At 41.4% G+C, this 19,421-nt stretch overlaps 2 protein-coding genes across 4 annotated transcripts; one reads left to right on the top strand and one right to left on the bottom strand.

Annotated features, from left to right (window-relative positions):
- Positions 1-755: 755 nt before the first annotated feature.
- Positions 756-11,067, bottom strand: LOC4344482 (phospholipase SGR2). 3 transcript variants are annotated; one of them, XM_015795342.3, is made up of 22 exons: positions 10,680-11,067; positions 10,183-10,283; positions 9,784-9,942; positions 9,339-9,494; positions 8,926-8,997; positions 8,704-8,841; positions 7,862-7,912; positions 7,124-7,294; positions 6,259-6,408; positions 5,118-5,183; positions 4,489-5,016; positions 4,171-4,252; positions 3,975-4,087; positions 3,822-3,894; positions 2,925-3,027; positions 2,705-2,798; positions 2,535-2,597; positions 2,326-2,374; positions 2,142-2,242; positions 1,487-1,533; positions 1,155-1,400; positions 756-1,000 (listed from the first exon to the last, which is right to left on the bottom strand). In XM_015795342.3, the coding sequence occupies exons 1-21, from the start codon at positions 10,930-10,932 to the stop codon at positions 1,157-1,159; spliced, it is 2,814 nt and encodes a 937-aa protein (XP_015650828.1). In that variant the 5' UTR covers positions 10,933-11,067; the 3' UTR covers positions 756-1,000; positions 1,155-1,156. The 3 variants fall into 3 exon arrangements, with proteins under 3 accessions (XP_015650828.1, XP_015650829.1, XP_025883394.1); XM_015795343.3 differs by having other exon boundaries at positions 756-1,080; XM_026027609.2 differs by lacking the exon at positions 5,118-5,183.
- Positions 11,068-12,513: 1,446 nt separating this feature from the next.
- LOC9266838 (uncharacterized) lies at positions 12,514-18,070 on the top strand. The gene is made up of 7 exons (XM_015794473.3): positions 12,514-12,849; positions 13,007-13,254; positions 13,450-13,635; positions 13,742-13,837; positions 13,939-14,010; positions 14,093-14,209; positions 16,634-18,070. The coding sequence occupies exons 1-7, from the start codon at positions 12,612-12,614 to the stop codon at positions 17,777-17,779; spliced, it is 2,103 nt and encodes a 700-aa protein (XP_015649959.1). The 5' UTR covers positions 12,514-12,611; the 3' UTR covers positions 17,780-18,070.
- Positions 18,071-19,421: the final 1,351 nt, after the last annotated feature.

Below are 19,421 nucleotides of genomic sequence, written 5' to 3' on the forward strand. Positions count from 1 at the left end.
TTAGACTGCAAAATGCAAATTAATCGCGTCAAATAAACCCAGAATATTGTTAACTTGCGTCTTCTAGTTAAGACGAGGCAAAATCATGTACATATCTGTCTTCATAGATGCTGCTTTTAGATGCCAAGCAGTTGGGTTGTTTAGAAAATGGGTGTAAAGTTTTAATGTGTCACATCAGAAATTATATAGGGTGTTATATGGGGTGTTCGGTACTAATTAAAAAACTAATTACAGATCCGTCAGTAAACCGCGAAATAAATTTATTAAGCCTAATTAATTCATCATTAGCAAATGTTTACTGTAGCACCACATCGTCAAATCATGGAGAAATTAGGCTTAAAAGATTCGTATTGCAAATTAGTCGCAATTTGTATAACTAGTTATAACTAGTTATTTTTTTAGGCTATATTGCTTCATGTAGGTGTCAAACGTTCAATGTGACAGGATGTAAAATGTTAGTGTGGAATCTAAACAGAGCCTCAGCTTACTGTTGTTCATGAGGTAGTATTTGATACTCAAAAAAGCTCTTCTAACTTTTCCTACTTTTGCGTACAGTGACCAATGACCAGTATAAAGCATATCTTTTCAACAATTTTTAGTTAAAACTTACCAAATTAAACTTGCAACACATAAACTGATTTCCAGTTTGATGGGACATTGGGTTCCTTTCAGACATTGATGCAAAACTAATTAGCCCGTTTCCTGTGAAATTTCTATGCTAAAGCATTGTACGCTTGGGTGGACTCCCCTGCCAATTGGTCAAAACTAATCTCTTTTCTTTTTCCATTTCCTATATAGCCTTATTTGTACATGTACAACATTACATTTTCTTTAGTTTAGATACAAAAGTTGCACGGCAACCGGGCAGATTTTATGTACAACATTCACCCGGGTGCTCCGATTCTGTGGTCAAGTATGAACTATGAACCACGCATCTCTTTATCTAAGTGTTCCTCCATGTCTAGAATCTACCCTCTCAGTGAGATTATCATAGCATATCCTGCAGAAAAGAAAGAGATGTCGCATTGTGATTTAGTATCATTCATCAAGAGATGCAAAATTAAGCAGGTTCCAGCCAACCTGCCAAAAGATCAGCATGACCATATCAACACGCCTGAAAAGAGAATGAAAAGAATACAATTGCTCATCCATACCATCAGGAAGATTCACAGCTTGAATCGTTCTCAGATTTTCTTGAATAAGTTCTCACTTTTCTTGAGAATTCCTTAACTAATGAATTATCTGAAAACGTCAAGGGAGTCTCTTCAGCAATTGGATCCCTCACATAAAACAGTCGAATAGGCATCCTTTCAGGATCATCAGTTGGAGGTTCTTCAGGTATATCACGGTACAGATGTTTGAGAATGAAAAGAGCAGTATCATGATCTCGCCAATAATTGCTACAAGAATAAACCCACAGGCCAGTTAAATGGTGAACAGGCATGTTAAACAATTAGCAAACAACAGGATTGATTATGGAACTTACGTATGAGATCCCAGGGCAGATAAGTATGGGTGTTGAAATGTTTTCTCCTGAAATCAAATGATTCGGACTGTAAGCTACAACATATTTGTACTGACATAAATAATATACAATAAGCCAGAAAAAAAAAGGGGGGGGGGCGCAAGGGAATTGGTCATGTTGGCAAAAGGGTTCGCAGTCCTGACACAGTAACCACTAAACCAGCGGAGACAGGGGAACCAGCCAATTCAAAGCTTAGCCAGTGGTTATATGATTTCCACTGTCAGTTCTTTTAGGCCACAGTAGTTGGTTAAGATAGGTTAGCTAAAGGGTTACTGAACAAATTAGGCATATTTTAAATCATGTCCTCACTCATTTGGTATAGAAGTGCATTTAATAGTATTTAACATCTTGGATTTATGTGCTCTTTTATGAGCCAAAATTTAACCAACTTCAGAGTTTATGGGTTTAACTCTCTTGTGAAGATTAACCTTGAAGCTAATTTAGGGTGTTAAATTAATCACTTATATTGGTTAGAATGATTTAAGCTCTCACCATTCATGTCAAAAGCAATGTACAGTACTTTTCACATCCAAAGCAGAGTACACAATTTCAATGCCTATACATACACCAGCAGGGAGTGAAATTGAACTTGCTTTAATAGGAAAAGTTTAATAACCTGAAGTACATGGTCAATCCGACCATCTGGTGAACCTGTCAGCCTTTCCATCATCATGTAACCATATGACTTCTCTTTCTCATTATTGCTGTCAACGTCCTCTGAACAACCAAAAACATACTCAGAGCATTGTTTTTTGTGACTTGCAATGTGTAGAAGACAAAAAAATCTACTATATGCATACCGTCCGTGTCATTTCTGCTCAGTGATAGCAAAGCAGCTACTGCTTTAACCTAAACACAAAAAAGGAGATTAAAGTCCCAACTCATTAAGAAAGAGCTACGTGAGCAGCTATGTTTCTAGATCATTCACAGGTAACAAAGTGTCTATGTACCAAGGCCCGCCTAAATTCAGCCATGTCTCATATTACCATCACCAAAGAGCAAACCTTACCTTCAGTGACTTGAACTGGCGAGCAACAGCTTGAGACCTTGCAGCAATATCTTCAGTGAATTCCTGCATGACATGTCAACCTAAATCAGATAAATCAGATAAACAAGAGTAATTTACTATAACAGACACACTCGCCTAAAAGGTGTCCAAGAATATACTGAATCACTCACCTGCACTCCTACATGTATCCTCTTTCCCCCTCTATGGTAGGGTACAATTACAGGGCGCTTGCTTATGTAATCTTCACATACAAGTGGTTCAATCCTGTATAAAAGCCAACTTAGATTCATGAGACATGCTCCTCGCTTTGCAACAGATAAGGACAGTCTTCTCCAGTACATAAAGAGAAGTGATGAAAACATCATTAATATATGTACGAAAGCTGCAAACCTGTATGCTACAGGATCAAAGGGATGAAAAATGTTGAACATCTGACGGCAGCATGGCATCTCTTCAACTATGTTCTCATTTTGCCAATAATCTTGCCCCCTGCCTTTAGAAGAGATTACAAACTTCAGAAATAACATAGCAAATAATCAACTGTCAATTGCCAGGAATGATAACAGATCATGAATCCACTAGTCAAAGCACTGGCCAGTTGCCAGGGGAAAAAATGCTACATAGGGAAACTAAATGAACATGTGACAATCAAGTAGGAGCGGCAGGCCACTTTATCTATTTCAAAAGATAAAATCAGATTTTCATATTTCTTGTTCATCCAAAATGAAGAAGTTCTGAAACTACTAGGCATTGCAAATCCAAGACAGCTCAGTACATGATGAGAATGAGATAAAAGGTGTTAACGATTCTAGCAAGCCGATTTTCAGCCATTTTACTGGGCAGTTTTTATGCCTCCTGAACAGAGCACAGATGATCTTGTACTAACATTTAAATCTGCATCTCAATAATTTCTAAAAGCCTTGTATTAGTCGTAAAAGGAACAGGGTATGAGCACTAAGAAATATTATGTAGACTAGAGAAGGACTATAAAATGGTATCTGAGTTTGTGTAAATGTAAACCAAAGCTGAGTTTTTATGCCTCCTGAACAGAGCACAGATGATCTTGTACTAACATTTAAATCTGCATCTCAATAATTTCTAAAAGCCTTGTATTAGTCGTAAAAGGAACAGGGTATGAGCACTAAGAAATATTATGTAGACTAGAGAAGGACTATAAAATGGTATCTGAGTTTGTGTAAATGTAAACCAAAGCAGACATCACAAAAGGTTGGTTGCTAGTCCAGAAAAAACTGCATATAAGCAGAACTATTGTCAAAGTTAACATACCAATACCAATGCGAACATTCCGCAGGGACAAGAAAACTCCTAAGGGGGATCCAACAGCATAGAATGTGTCAACCTGAATAGCCAAAAATGGTGTAAGCAGCATAATGATGTACAAGTAAATAGATTATTGGATATTGATTTAGGACAGACTACCTTAAAATTTAGTTTAGTGTATCTGATGTGTGGTGTGTAGGACTCACTCGTGCTTCCTTGCCCTATGCGGTTTTTGCCTGATGATAGGTTCACTGCATGAGTGGCACTTTTACCTGATATAAACATGCAAATAAACCTTAAGGAAGTGCAGGTGTATTGAATATTCGAATATAACAGACCAAACACAAACAATCACCTTGATGAGACTCAGCACTGCTTTCAGTCACCAAATCATTATGTTGTTCAAGTTGTGCTAATCTAGCTTTAAGGCGTTCCACCTACAGTAAGGGCAGAAGTGCAGGGATCAATTTGATATGCAAGTTTATCTCTCGCTGTTACTTTGCTTCAAGATAACACTATCAGTTAGGGTGTTGCAATGAGTTCTTGCATTCTATTTTATACATTACTGTTGACCATTTCTCCCAAGGCAACCAACATTTAGCTTGCTTATCAAGATAGATGAATAGAAGATGGCAGGTACATTATAAGTTAGATAAATTTGATAATGCCACACCTCTTCTTTCAATGATGATATCAATGTATCTTTGTCAGGGACATCCGCATGGACTCCCTCAGCAGATCTTGAAATGATACAACTGTCAATGTCTTTTGCTCTTACAGATGAATTGTCCCCTTCTTCACTGCATGCAATTTTATGATTGTCGACCTGTTTTTCGACTTCAATTTGTTCTCCATCTACTGCTGTAGGTAGTGCATCTGTGGTAAGTTTCGGTGAATTTTCAAGTGCACATGTTGGGAGGGTGGTGTCCTCTGTACATGAAGTGCCAGTTCTGGTGCTCCCTTCATCAACTACATCATTTACATTATCAGCACAAGAATGCCCAGAAATGGAAGATGTATCTTGCTCCTTCATGACTGATTCATGTGCAGTAACTGTGTCAGGCGATTTTGCTATGTGACCTTCATCAGAAGAAACTTCCATATTCATATAATCTACTGGAAATGGTGCAGAAGAAGATTCTTGGTGGCAAAGTATGTCATAAGATAGAACACTTCCTAACGAGTGCCCATATATTGAAACCTGCAAAAACAAGAAAGGAACACATAAGTTTTTTTGTTTAACCATTAGCAGAAATGCAAGTGCACTCCTAAAGATATTTCCGAAGGGTGATGTGTGCAAACCTTTCCACTATAACCAGGATTTCTCTTGATAAACTTTGTGTACAACTGGTTCAACTGGTTTGAGACCTGTTGCAGACTTAAATCCTCAATTTTATATAACGAGTAAAAAATATGCTTCCAGTCATTACGATCAAAATTTTTGAACAGTACAGGAAATGGCACATAATTATTTAGCGTATTTTTCGGAAAGGGTGAATCTGAACCATCCAAGTCATTAGACTTTACTTTTTTCTTCAAATTTAAATTAAACCATAAAAATGCATAGAGAAATCCCACTATTACATACAGGCCCACAAGGCTCCTAACATAGTAATATGCACTTAAGGGAAAAGAAGGAAATTGGAACAGGCAGATGGGATGACTGAGTAGAACTGGATGTTGGCAATGTTCACTTCAGATCATATGGATAAACAGCAATGTCAACAGCAGGGGCATCAAACATTCAATTTAACATTCACATATTTATCAATTAATAAAGGATATGTGTCAAAAGCAGTAAATATTTCAGTAAGCTGATTTGTTTCCAATTAAGGAACGAACGATGATTGCTAACCTAACTGAGTTTTCCATCAAGCCAAATGCCCATGCCATGCAACATAATACGATATGTTTTACTATAGTGTATTAATGTGTACAGAATCATTGGACTACATATATTGGGAGGGTATATGCAGAGAAGTTCACCAGAAAATGCTTAATTGGTGGGAGGTAGGTGACAGGGGTAGTTATTCATTTCATTTTTTTCTGAGAAGTGGGGTTTGGAATGTGGATATTATTTAGGCAGAGAAGTAGCTGGACAACCTCCCTCTTTGTAATATTAGATAGAAAAGTAACAACTTTCCATATGAGAAAAGGAACACAGTGTTTGATTCATTTCTGAAATCTTACTAGAAAAATTCATCAGCAATCTATTAGTTCCACAACTCCATGACAGTGTACTCTAGTTCACCTATTATGTTCCCACCCAACATGTGGGCTTTAATGCATGTTTTTATGCAGCATTTATTTGAAGCCGGATGCTAGAACAGCAAATATACTCATAATGCTTGAAAAAGGACTACTAAGAAAACCTAAAACACCGAAATACTATCAACGAAACTACAGAAATGGCTAAAAGCAGTGTTACAATAAAGCAACATACCGAGTCAATTATGTGCTGACAGTATATAGGACTCATGTAATACAGAACATCATGAACTGTGGCACCTAATGCTACACGAAGACCTTTAACTCCATCCAAAGTGATTTTCTCAACCGATTGTTCACCACTGAGCTTTAGGCTCTTTCTCCACTGCAATAAAACATCAGGGTTAAAAACTCAAGTTGCCGGTAATTATGGAGATGCAGCTAGATGCCAGGTGCCATATGATGGTATTTTAATCTGAAAAACATGCTTTTATTATAACTAGATACATAAAAGAAATTTCTGGCTAACTTAACAACTGAGTTCAGATGCAATAAAGATCATGACATGTGTGCACAAGTGTACAAATAAATTGTGGTGCCCGTGAGCATTTGATAGTAAAATATATCTCACTTTTCTGATCAATGACCAAAATTCAAAACTACAATTTGCATCTCTCGCTTTTGTTCAATGGCCACCATTCAAAATAAAGACTGTCAAGTTATTGTGGTTATAGCGTATGGTAAAGTAGTTCAAAACGAGACCAAGCATATGTCAACTCACTTTTCTGATAGTAATAAATATATCTCACTTTCCTGATCAATGGCCAAAATTCAAAACTACCATTTGCATCTCTCGCTTTTGCTCAATGGTCACCATTCAAAAGTAAAGACTGTCAAGTTAATGTGGTTGTAACGTATGGTAAAGTAGTTCAAAACAAGACCAAGCATATGTCAACTCAGCATGCCTGAATATGGAGTTAAAGGCTTGCTTTATCATGCTAAAGCAAGAACAAGTATTTTTCTTATCTGAAATGAGGCACAAGAATGACATACATTTCAACCAAAATGAGTCTATGGCATGAGTAACTTTGAGTTCTTACCTGACAAGGAATAAACAGAACCCTCTGGGTACTTCTTTGATAAGGAGTTAAGTATCTTTCAGCTAAATTAGCAGTTACACGGCGGAAATCAACAACATCATCAACAAGATTAGCTTTCTCCAACCTCTGGCCAATGCCATGAACCATAAATACTAGATGACCAACTGGAACCTACCAAGAGACAACCACAACAAATAATCAATTTGCCAACCTTGTAGATTATGGATGAGAACTTTTATGTACATAAATGTTTATTTTGTGTGTGGGGATGAGGTGTGTGTGTTTGGGTTCATTGGTTTTGTTGCATTGATGCAAATGTTAAAATCATATTCATAGATGTAAGATGGGTTGATAAGGCCAGGCAATTCAAATAATCAGAATATAGTACTCTATTCAAGCACAGTTCTGTACAGCTGTGTATGCATCATGTCCAGTGCATAATGTTTGCATCCCTTTTGTTTGCCATGCATGTACTTCAACCACCTGTTAACATTCTTGATTGTATATTTAACTGGAACTTTGGTAACATGAAGGGCGCCAACAAATGCAATGTGAAATTCATATAACTGGAACAAAATACCAGGAATGCTTTCCTTTAATAGACATGTTTATCTGGATCTTTTGCTGGAAACATAATAATGCAAAGACTATAGCTTTCGAAGTATCTCAATGATTTCAGTCCCATTTCTAGCCACCGAGGAAGAGAGCAAATGCCATAATGCCTAAAACAACAAATACCTGAGAACAGTAATCATCCATTTCCTCTTCTTTTTGCTGACGCAACTCATCCTGACAAAAAAAAATCAGACAACAATTTGTACCAAGCAAAAAGTGAATGTAGAATAACATGGTTAAAGGCAGACAGCAGAAAGAACATAAAAGTTTACAAGTTCTCAATCTAGACTCGTAATAGCTGGCGGAGCCAGAACTTTTACCCTGTGGGGTCAAATACCGTTGCATCATATAATAGTGGGGTCATTTTTATAAATTTCAATGGACTTACATGTAAAAAGAGAGACTCACAAGGGTGTTTGCAAAAAAGCTGTGGGGTCAAGCTGATCCCACAGTTTTGTACATGGCTCCGCCACTCTATATTGCACTTCAAAATTAGAAGCAAAAACTATTGAGTACCAAGCAAGTTCAACTCCTAACTAATTCAATTATTTACCAAATGTTTCTCACAAAAAAAACAGCACGAGGGTACCATTTGATTTTTTTTTTAAATGCAAAAAAATAATGCAATAACGTGCTAGAATAGTTTGTCACATTGTTGGCCTTCAGCTGGTTGTAAAAAATGATGTTACATATTGACTTTGTACAGTTTACCTCAGGAGTAGCAAGATAGCACTATCAGATTAAATTCTCAATAGGATATGGCTGCAATTAGTTTTCAATCATGCCTCTATAGCTCTATTGCAGTCCACACAGAAGTTCCCATTTAGTGTTTGTAAAAGAATCAAGATCCAACCTCAATTTGTACATTCTCTCAGTCATTCATGCACAACAGATGAAAATAGTAGGTACAAAAAATAAAATACTGAAACATGGCAAAAGCATCAACATTCAACAGGGCAGCTGACCTGTGTAGGCTTCGCTGATCCAGAAGATGAAAACCCACGCCTTAATTTGATTGTGTTGCCACCTAGCTTAGGACCAGTATCAAAGACCAGCCAAGCTTCCCAGGTATCATCCTCTCCAGTAAAAAGAGCATGCAAGTCCTGCACAGATTATTCAGCCTTGTCCTAAGTTGCCATTCTCTCTTTTCTGAGCAAGTCATGCTGTTACAACAGTATATCACATACCGGGGTGCTTCCTTGGAGATCAACACGTGCTGCAAATAAGCCTGAAGGTTGAAATTTACGGCGATGCCATACCTATTTTTTTTTACAACAAAACAGGATGTTCAACTGCTTTATGGGCATGGAAATCAAAGAGGGGAGTATGATAGGAACCAAAACTAACTCAAGAACATGATAAAAGCAAAAGATGGTATATCCACACCGCAGATCATACCATGGCATACATAGCTAAATTCAAGTGATGATTATCTTCATCTCATTGAATGCATTTACAGTATTCGACTGGAGAAGAAAGTGTGGTATCTTTTTCTAGAACAAGTGTATTTGTAGTGATAGCAAATTGGCATTCCATGAAATGGCTTTCTAATAGTACAAGAAAGATGATAGCGAATAATATTCTCATGGCATCTTTTTACCTGACAATTATATGCTAGCTCAAGTTGTTCAGAAACATCTTCACGCAAGGGGATCCAATCAAGCCCTCCTTTGCGAGCAAACCAGTGGCCCCTCAAGACACGCCTGTTCTCCCCATTCCAGTACACAGGGAAGCAATGACGTCTCATTAAATCGACCTGCAACAGTGTATGTTCTTATAACAAAGACATATTCAATATCTAGCATGCTAGTAGTAAAAAAGAACAGAAAAGTTATACAGTATTACAGGTGTGTGACAGAGCTAAAAAAATTCACTTAGTCCACAATCTTACTTCTACTAGATCAACAATAACAAGTACAGTGTCCACTAAAAAATAACAAGAAGAATGTAAATATGTATAAATAGCTTTGCTTCGGCGAATAACTAACAAAACTCATGCGTCGTGAATCCAGTTGTGAACAAACTACAAGACAAAAAATACAAACCTCATAAAGTCCGCCTTTCACAGGAACCCCAACCCGTTCTTCCTCCACCTTATACAGACTTTTAGAATCCGAAGCATCAGCTGCAACTAAGGAACCTTTTGGCCCTTCGCTGCACTCGGCGTACTCTCTCCACCAGTATGCAAGCAGAGCTTCCTCCCTCTACAAACCAGTAAACCAGTATTGTGATCCTGAAGTTAAGTGGTTTAAAAAGAGTGAGAGAGGATATAATCCCCCTTATATTGTAGAGGGACTAGTACAGCTCTCTTGGAACTAGATTGTCTAGTAATATCGCTTTTCAAGCGGATTGTTTCTATTACTGTTACTACAGTCCAGTCTTACCATATAAATGACTAAAATGAGTAAACACTAAGCAATTGACAATGGTGTTAAAGAGAGAACCTCCAAGAAGGACGCCTCCAATGCAAGAGAGTCTCTCATGCTGAACCGGAAGTAGTCCCCTTTTCCCACTATCTCTGTCCGTGGAACTGAAGCAGAGAGCGCTGCATCAACAGCGAATTGCACAAAACATAAGATCAGTAAGACATTTATCACACGCTTCATAAGTTTAAAGTCCAAACCGATGATCAATTTAATTGAGCACAGCAGTTCTGAAGTATGAAGACATGCCACGGTCAAATATGAATCTAATGTAAATGAGCATTGCTTCGAATGGCGAGTTCAATCAGCGAATTCAATAGCGCATGCATGTGAACACTTGTCTAAACCACACTACCCTATCAATTAGTAGATTCAAATCAGCAACAGTCTCACACATCAAACCTACATTCTAGCTACCGCTGATTAACCACGAGTGACTGAATCGGACGGTTAAATTGGTGGCACTGGGTGTAGCATTCCGAAGCAGACGAGTCTGAGAGGTGAGCGGATGCACGCACCTTTGTCGGCGAGGGGCAGCTTGCAGAAGTACCAGCGGACATCCTCGCCGTCGGAGGGGCTCTTGGTGCGGGCGAGGTACTTGCGGCGAGCGGCGCAGTGCTCGATGGCGTCCTCCAGCCTCGCGATGTTGGAGGGCGTGTTCCGCAGCGAGTCCGGCGACGCGCCGCCATCCACGGCCCCGGGGGCCGCCTGGCTCGTGGACGCCCCCGACGCGTCGTCCCCGAGGGCGCCACGCGCCGCGGGGGACTCCATGTGCCGGGATCGCCGGCAACGGAGGAGGCGGCGAGGTGGGGCCCGCGCCTCGCCGTGGGTGGGAAGGGAAGGGAATGTGCCGTTCGCGAGGGGAATCCAGATGGTTCCTTCTTCTCCAAAACTCAACTCTGCTTCGTCTCGTGTCGTGTCGTGTCAGGCCACCCCAAGACCAGCGGTTGGAACACGCACTTGACGAGCAGGTGGACCGAATACGCTTTCCAGGTCGCGAAACGTATTTCTGGCTGCGTTCTATATGACTTAGGTTTTGTGATTGATTTTCGGCGCACGTAAAACGAAAAAGCTCATTATTATATGGTTAATTAATTATTAATAATTATAAACTTGAAAATGATTTTATTTAAATTTTTTAAACAACTTATATATAGAAACATTTTGAAAAAAACATATCATTTAATAGTTTGAAAAGCGTGTAAATAAAAACAAGATAGTTGTAGTTTGAAGTTGAAGAGAAGAACTAGGCCTAGTATATATGAACTGCTAAAATAAACTAGTATTCCTAGTACTATACAACACCGACTATGTCATAAAGTAAATTATCTTGCTTATAGCTATTATGCAACTACTAATTGGCCTAAAACTATGATTTTTTTTCCTCAAAGTGTCTTGTATATCGAGTTGTAAAACTAAATGCTGGATCTTACGTACACAAAAGAATTGTATGTTTTGAAATGTTTGAATAAGCTTGGAAGCCATTTACGTTTGTTTTGAATAGAGAGAAAAAGCCATCTCCAACAATGCTTACAGAGGAAAAAACAGCATGTTATCTATTTTTCGTGTTCAATATATAAAAGTATATGGAAAATAAAAGTTAAGAGGGCTAGAGAATATTATGCGGGCAAATAGGAGTATGCATTTATACTGATAATATATAAGTATTTTCATTTATTTTCTTATGGTTGCACGTTTATACGGCATCCAATTATGATGTTTCTTTCCATGTTGGTATTAAGATAAGTATATTTTGTGCGAGTTATTTTAATTGTTATTGAAATACTGTTTAGACAGCAACATAGCGTGTACGCCTCATTTATTAGGCTATCATGTATGCCAATTAGGTCAATGAACAATAAACCTATACATATTTGTGACTTCATAAGGAGTTTATTTTTTCAATTATCATTGAAAAAAACTCTCATTCATCTGTTTTTAACACTGGCTCGTGAATATAAATGCTCAATCGCACAAGGCTTCATGCTAACAATATCTCCACATGCATACAACTTTATATGTCCATTTTAGTTTTGCACCAACAATCTAACACGCCTCTCTTCTTAGTTCTTAGGAAATACTACTTGGAAAAAAGGCACGGGCTACAAATACAAAATAGGTGTATTCTAGCCATATGCATCAAGCAATCCTAGCAAACTCCATATTGCATCCAGTGTTACGTGTCCGTTCGTTCGTTTGCAGTTGGAGACAAAATACGCCTTCGAATTCACTTCGCGCAAGAAAACTGAAATACGCCTCTCTCCCTCATACACGTATTACAAACACCGCAACCGCAAAATACGCCTAGGTGTTCCCTCTATAAAGCGGAGAAGGCAAAGACACGAGCTCTCTCTTCCAACCCCACACAAAGCGGCGCCTCCGCACCCGTGTGTAAAGAAAAAAAAATCGGAGGCGAAAACCTCTCAAACCCTAATCCCCTCGTCCCCCCCATGGCGGAGTCGGACGCGGCGGCGCCGCCGCCGGAGGTAGTCGCCCCCGTGGAGGAGCAGACGGCCCCCGCGGTCGGCGCATCCACGCTGGAAGAGGCCGAGCCCGCCGCGGCCGCGGCCCCGGCCGCCGAGGGCGAGGGCGAGCACAAGAGGAAGCTCGAGGAGGTCGACGCCGCCCCCGACGCGAACGGCGGCGGCGAGGACGCCAAGCGGCCCCGCGTGGAAGGCGACGGCGAAGGTGGATCTTCTCCCTCCTTCCCCGCGTCTGTTTGCGCATAGGGTTTTGCATCTCAGAGGGGATGATGCTTGTGTGTTTTCTAATTCATTCGGTGCTTGAATAATCCTCGAAGGGTTTATGCTCCGTGTGATCTGATTGTGTTCTCTCTTTGAATCAGGTGTCGTGCAGAGCAACGAGTCCTCCGCGAAGGTCGATGAGCCGGTAGCTACAGAGAACAGTGACGCTGCCCCTGCTGAGGCATCTGTTGATGCTGTGAATGGCAAGGTTCCTCCTACCGAGGATTCGCAGATGGGCTCTGGGGAGAAGCCTGCAGCAGAAGCAGCAGTGACTGAAGCCCCGCCGCAAGAAGGTGGTGGCGCACCAGGACAGGAGACGTCTCGGATAATCAACGTGCCCAATAACAAGGTATAATTACTGGCATGGGGCAAATATGGCAACCTGTTTGGTTTCATGTAGAAATCTGCAGAACATTCTGTAACTATTTATACATGGCCTCTATGAAGCTGCGTAAAATTCAGGACGAAAACCACGGAAAGTTATTAATGAGTGCAGACATTCGGACTTGTGGTTTGCTAATGCTAGCCATGAAAATTCATGCAGGTCGGAGTCCTAATAGGAAAATCTGGGGAAACAATCAGAAACTTGCAAATGAACTCGGGCGCGAAGATCCAAATCACAAAGGATGCTGAGGCAGATGCAAATGCCCCAACTCGTTCTGTTGAACTAGTTGGAACCCTTGAGAGTATTGACAAGGCCGAGCGGCTGATTAAGAATGTTATAGCTGAGGTATTCCACGTGCTAAATTAATTAGCCGTGATTTCCATACTAGTTTGAGCTGTATTTTCATCCAAGCAACTTAAACTTGTGACATTCTTTATTACTTCCACTTCAGGCTGATGCTGGTGGTTCGCCTGCTCTGATCGCTAGAGGTTTTGGGTCTGGACAGTCAGGCTCTGAGCAGTTTGAGATGCTAGTCCCTGATAATAAGGTTGGCATTTCCTTTTCAATGTTGGCAACGAAGCAACCTTTCCTTTAAAATGCAAGGAGCCATAACATTTTATTTATTTAACCGTTTGCTTTGACCTATAGGTCGGTTTAATTATCGGAAAAGGCGGCGAGACCATTAAAACCCTCCAAACTAGGTCTGGTGCTCGTATTCAGGTAGAGAAGGTTACTTGTTACGCTGTAATGGCTGTTGCTTACATCAACTGAGATTTGAGTGTGATCATAAATGTTCATGTAGTTGATTCCCCAACATCCTCCGGAAGGTGTTACATTGACAGAAAGAACTGTACGTATTACTGGGAATAAGAAGCAGATAGAAGCGGCAAAAGATATGATTAAGCAAGCTATGAGTCAGGTAATGTGATTCTGTGTTTCGCTTTCAACTGTTCCTTCATGCTGTAAATAACTAGTGATATTAGATGATGCTGTGATCACCCAATGATTGTGCAATTCAATCATGCTGTGAAGAACTGGGCGATGCTATATGATGATGAGATGCTAAATTCCTACTTTATGCGTTTCCATTCTATTCATGCTGTGATTATTTTTTCATTGAAACTGAATTTCTGTTACCTGCTCTGGAATCATGGTGTGTATTATCGAACCTATTGTCTCTAGCATGACCTTACTATCTTCGTATTATATGATTGGTATAATCCAATATGTTTTCCTGTTCTCCCTGATAATAGAGGTCTTAGAAATATAGAAGGTGTTTTTTGGTTCTTGTTGAGTAAACCTGTGATTTCTTTCAATCAGCTTAATTAAATCTGTGCCCTCTTATGGTTTGTGTAGATGTTATTTTATTGATACCTTCTAGAACTGGTTCCAGCATTTGTTCATTTCATTTTTAATAGTTTTCATCTCCGCATCTTATAAACTTGAAGTAAATTTCTTTTACACAAAAACGCTTCAATGCAAATGTATTTTGTTGAATGAAACACAATTTTACTGCGTCAATGGGGTGCTGGATTTTTCCTCGCTTATTAAATCTTAAGTGTATAAACTAATGTCTTTTCTACAATGGGCCTTGTATGAAGTACCGATCTTGAAATATAGCAGTGCCTAATTGGACTGGAAGGTAAGTTCTTCTTAATTGGTGATAAGTTTTAGTGTCTTTGTTGCTAAGTCAATGAGATGCCACATCCTTGAGAGTATTATGTATGGTTATATTAATACTTAATTTATACAGAATAATTTGTCTATAATATTTCATGAGTTATAATCTCCTCGTGGTCAATTATTTTTTTGTGGGAATATTTGTCATCTTCCATATAATTCAGTATCTTGCCTTGCTGCCTTTTCAATGGCAAAATTTATTCCATGTCCATGAATTTTAAGGTTTTTGCATTGTCTTAAATTACAAATGATGCATATGTTTAGTTTCCCATGAAAATGTTGTTCATTCATGGATTAACAATATGGAACATGGTGTGCATGATCATCAATGTTAACTATGAATGAAGTTAGAATAAATGATTTGACTCTGCAATGGATAGCTTTTGAGGATTTGTGAGATATATTCACGTTGACATAAAAAGATAGTTTAGTCTCGGTGGCTTGATAGTTCTTCATAGTTCGTCTAGAAGCAGAACTTACCTTCGTGTATGATAGTGTGGTTGGACTTCAGTACTTGATCGTTAAAACCTTGGTGCTGTCACATGATCAATGAACAATTACTGTGGTACTAGTTTCAATCTTTAGTCGGCTAGTCTTTTGAGTTTTGGTAACTGCTTACTGCTAGATGAGATCTGATTATGTTTCCTACATAAGAAGTCAGAACTGACTCATCAAGGTTCCTCTCGCTTCCAGTTTCCATGATTTATTTTGTTTGAAGGTGCCAATTTGGAGTTGGTTGGGTATCCTAATGCAGATACAGCTAGGCTTTCATCATGGGCTCCACATCCTTCATCCATTACATGCACAGAAGAGGGATATTGACCATTATCCCTTGCCCTTGCATGGTTTGTGTAGTTGGTAACTGGTAAGGCTGCTTATTGCTGAAATGGAAAGAAAAAAAAACAATGTGGCATTGGGAGACTGCACCAAATGTTTCATTGCCATGACAAGGATACTGCATCACCATGTCTAGGTTTGCTGAACTAAATTGTTGCCACTAATTTGCAATAGCTGAAAAAGCAGCAAGTTTTCTCGCATCACATACGTCAGTTATTTGATGTGTTAGCTTTCCAACTAGAATATTCAAGTTGGCTGACAGCCTATATTGTTGGAGTTAAATCATATATGTGAGCTATGCATGCAATTTTGCTATGTTTCTTTTTTTTGAATTGCTGCATGTAATATCACCATGGTTATGTGATGATGTCATAACGTGCAACTGTAATCCCATTTACTTCTTACTTACCCATTGGCTCTGCTAAAGGTGATGGTTCTGTTGATATATGCATTCATCACATTGATATTTTGTGTTTGTCTATTGTTCAGATCCCCTGGTCCTTTTAAAAATTCTTGTTTAGATGTCTGAAGGAGGTTGTGAAATGCCAGTATTAATTAGAATCCTTTTATCTAACAATGTTTGTGAATGCTTAAGCATAAATTATGTTTTTAGTGAATCATGGTGCCATAGCTTATATGCAGGCTTATTTTGTTATTGTTGGTATGCTGCAAGTATGAAGTGAAACACTGGTCATCCTTTTTAATTATCTTACAAAAATGCCTTTATTCTTCTGTGTTATATTTGTAATTTGTAATTGTACTATTTAGTATTTTGTTTTTGTCATTTAGTGTTCTTGTTTTGTTTCTAACGTTCCTTCTTAAACAGACATTTTCAAGACATGGGGCTCAATCTGGTGGATATGGTCAGCAAAACTACCGCCCTCAGGGTCATGGTGCAGCTTCTCAGTGGGGCCCACGTTCTCAACCCCAGCCTGGATATGGATATCCACCAAGAGGGCCTCCACCTCAGAACATGCCATACTCCCAACCTTATGGTGGCTACCCGCAGCAGCCACCACCAAGAGGTGGCATGGGCTGGGATCAGAGGCAGGGCCCTCCACCCCATGCTTCCCACCATGGTGGCGGTTACGACTACTATAAACAGGGTTCTCAACCATATGAAGGCCAGCCACCAAATTACCCTCCTGGGCCTGGAAACTACAATAGTTATGGGCCATCACAGGGCCCAAATTATGGACAACCTCAGTATCCGCAGTCTGCACCTCCACAGAACTATGGGCCGGGTTATGGTGATCCTAGATACAATGCTCCAGCACCAAACCAGCAGTACTATGGACAGCCTCCAGCGGGTCCACAGCAAGGCTACCCTCCACAGCAAGATCCCTACGCTAGGCCTTATGGTGGACCTGGACAATGGGCACCCAGAGGTGCACCAGCCGGAGATGGCACTTACCAGGCGCCACCACCTACATCTTATGGCCCACCATCTCAGCAGCCTCCTGCTTATGGTCAGACATATGGGCCAACGACTGGACCTGATGGGTATTCTCAGCAGAGTTACCCACAGCAAGGTGCACAAGCGCCAGCAACATATGGTCAGAGTGCACCAGCAGGGCCAGGGTATGCTCAACAAGGCGCACAGCAAGGTGGCTATGCACAGTATCCTCAATCCCAACCAGCATATGGTGATCAAGCAGCTCAAAACAATGCAAACTACGGCTACCAGGGTGCTCCAGCAGATCCCAACTATGGAAATGCCTACCCACAGGCAGGATACGGTTCTACTCCGGCTAGTGGCCAGGCTGGATATGCTGCTGCACCGGCTGCTGGCCAGCCAGGGTACGGTCAGCCAGGATACACTCAGCCACCTACAAATCCACCAGCTTATGATCAGTCTGCCCAGCCACCAGCTCAGAGTGGCTATGCTGCACCTCCTGCAAACCCACAGCCTGCTGTTGCAAAGGGGGTGTCACCGCAGCCTGCTGGATATGGTGGACAATGGACCGCTTGAGGTTTGTACCTCATTATTGACAGCAATGATCTAGTTGAAGACTATGTTTTGCCTCATGATGCTGCCGCTTATATGAAGTAGGCGGTTGAATCCCCTTGGGATGTTCATTCAGTAAGCGGTAGACTTTTGATATGCCTATAAGGGATGTAACCCCTTGCCTCTCCAGTTGTTATACCGGATCTCTGTAGTAGTTAGTAGTTTGTTAAGATGACATAAAACCTCCTGTTTAGTTTAAAAGTGAACCGAATTATGTGTTATTCTGCAGCATGTCGACTGATGTTTGGATGCTTAGTCCTATCCCTTTGCTTCAAGTTGTTTGTGCTATGCTTGCCGCTGGTTGGTTGCAATGTGAAAAGATGTTTTGCCTGCTGCTACCAACACGCAGTTAGAGATCATACTTGTTTGCGCCATTGGCTGGCAACTGGTTGACAAACTTTCTCATGTTACTATGAATCGAACCGTGCAGTATATACATATGCTAGAAGTGGTATTGATGAACTATTCAAATCTTTACTATGAATCGAACTGTGCAGTTTATGCATGTAATAGAAGTGGTATTGATTAAATAGAGGTTTTTACCTGTATGCCATTAAAAAAGATGATGTCTGCCTCTGTGCCACTAAAAAATTCGAGCCTCCCTCTGTGCCATCGTTGAACTTTGTCGCGCCCTCCGCACCATTCCGTCGCTATTCTGTGTGGGTTTAACCGTTTGATAGGTCTGACATGTGGGTCCGGGTAGGAAAAATGTCGCTCTTACCCTTTCAGAGAGAGGACAGGCGGTGTGGCAGACAAGCGGCCAGGCGCGGCGGCAAGGCGGCCATGCGGCCAAGAGGGGCGGGGTGGCGCGGCGAGACCGGCGACCGGCGCGGCGGCATGGCCGCCGCCGCAGGGAGCGATGGCCACCGCCACCTCCATCCACGCCGCCCACCGCAACCAAATCGAGATCCCTCCCCGTCCTCCAAGCCGGCGACTCCTTCCTCGTCCGGCGGCGGCATCCGCCACCTACAACTCCCTCCGTGCCGCCATCAAGCGCCACTCCCGCAAGCTCGACACCATGAAGGCCGACTCCTCCTCCTCATCCTCCGGCGCCGGCGCCTTCGGATCATCCCAGCCCGCGGGCTCCTCCTCGTTGCGAACCAAGAAGATGGACGAGGAGCGGCGGCGTCCGGGGAGGGATCCCTCCTCCCGCCGATCCGGGTTTCGGAGTGGGCCGGCGGGGACGAGATGAGGAGGAGCGGCGGCGACGACATCTTCCCCACATGTACATCTTCCCCAGGGCATTCTCTGGCCGCTCCTTGAACACCCACATATACATGTACTCCATGTCGTGCTGCACTAGAAAAGCATCTAGTGTAGCATTATTACCGTTCCCACGGCGATGGGGGCCTTCGCCTTGCCGTTCTTGTCAGCCAACATGACCGGCTTGAAGTAGTGGGTGAAGAAGAACCACGCGCCCCATATGGTATCGTTCCTCTTCACACACTTGCAGGCAGCGCTAGAATTGGAGCCCTTGGCATGTGATACGACGATCGTGGTGGTCGCCGCCGCCGGGGCAGGGGACACGCCGGTGGCAGCAGGTGAGTCCGAGTCGTAGAGCTGCGGGCCGCTGAGGCCGACATCTAGCATGTCGACGTTGGGGTCG

This window comes from Oryza sativa, chromosome 8 (assembly GCF_034140825.1).
Source record: "Oryza sativa Japonica Group chromosome 8, ASM3414082v1".
Classification (NCBI taxonomy): Eukaryota; Viridiplantae; Streptophyta; class Magnoliopsida; order Poales; family Poaceae; genus Oryza; species Oryza sativa.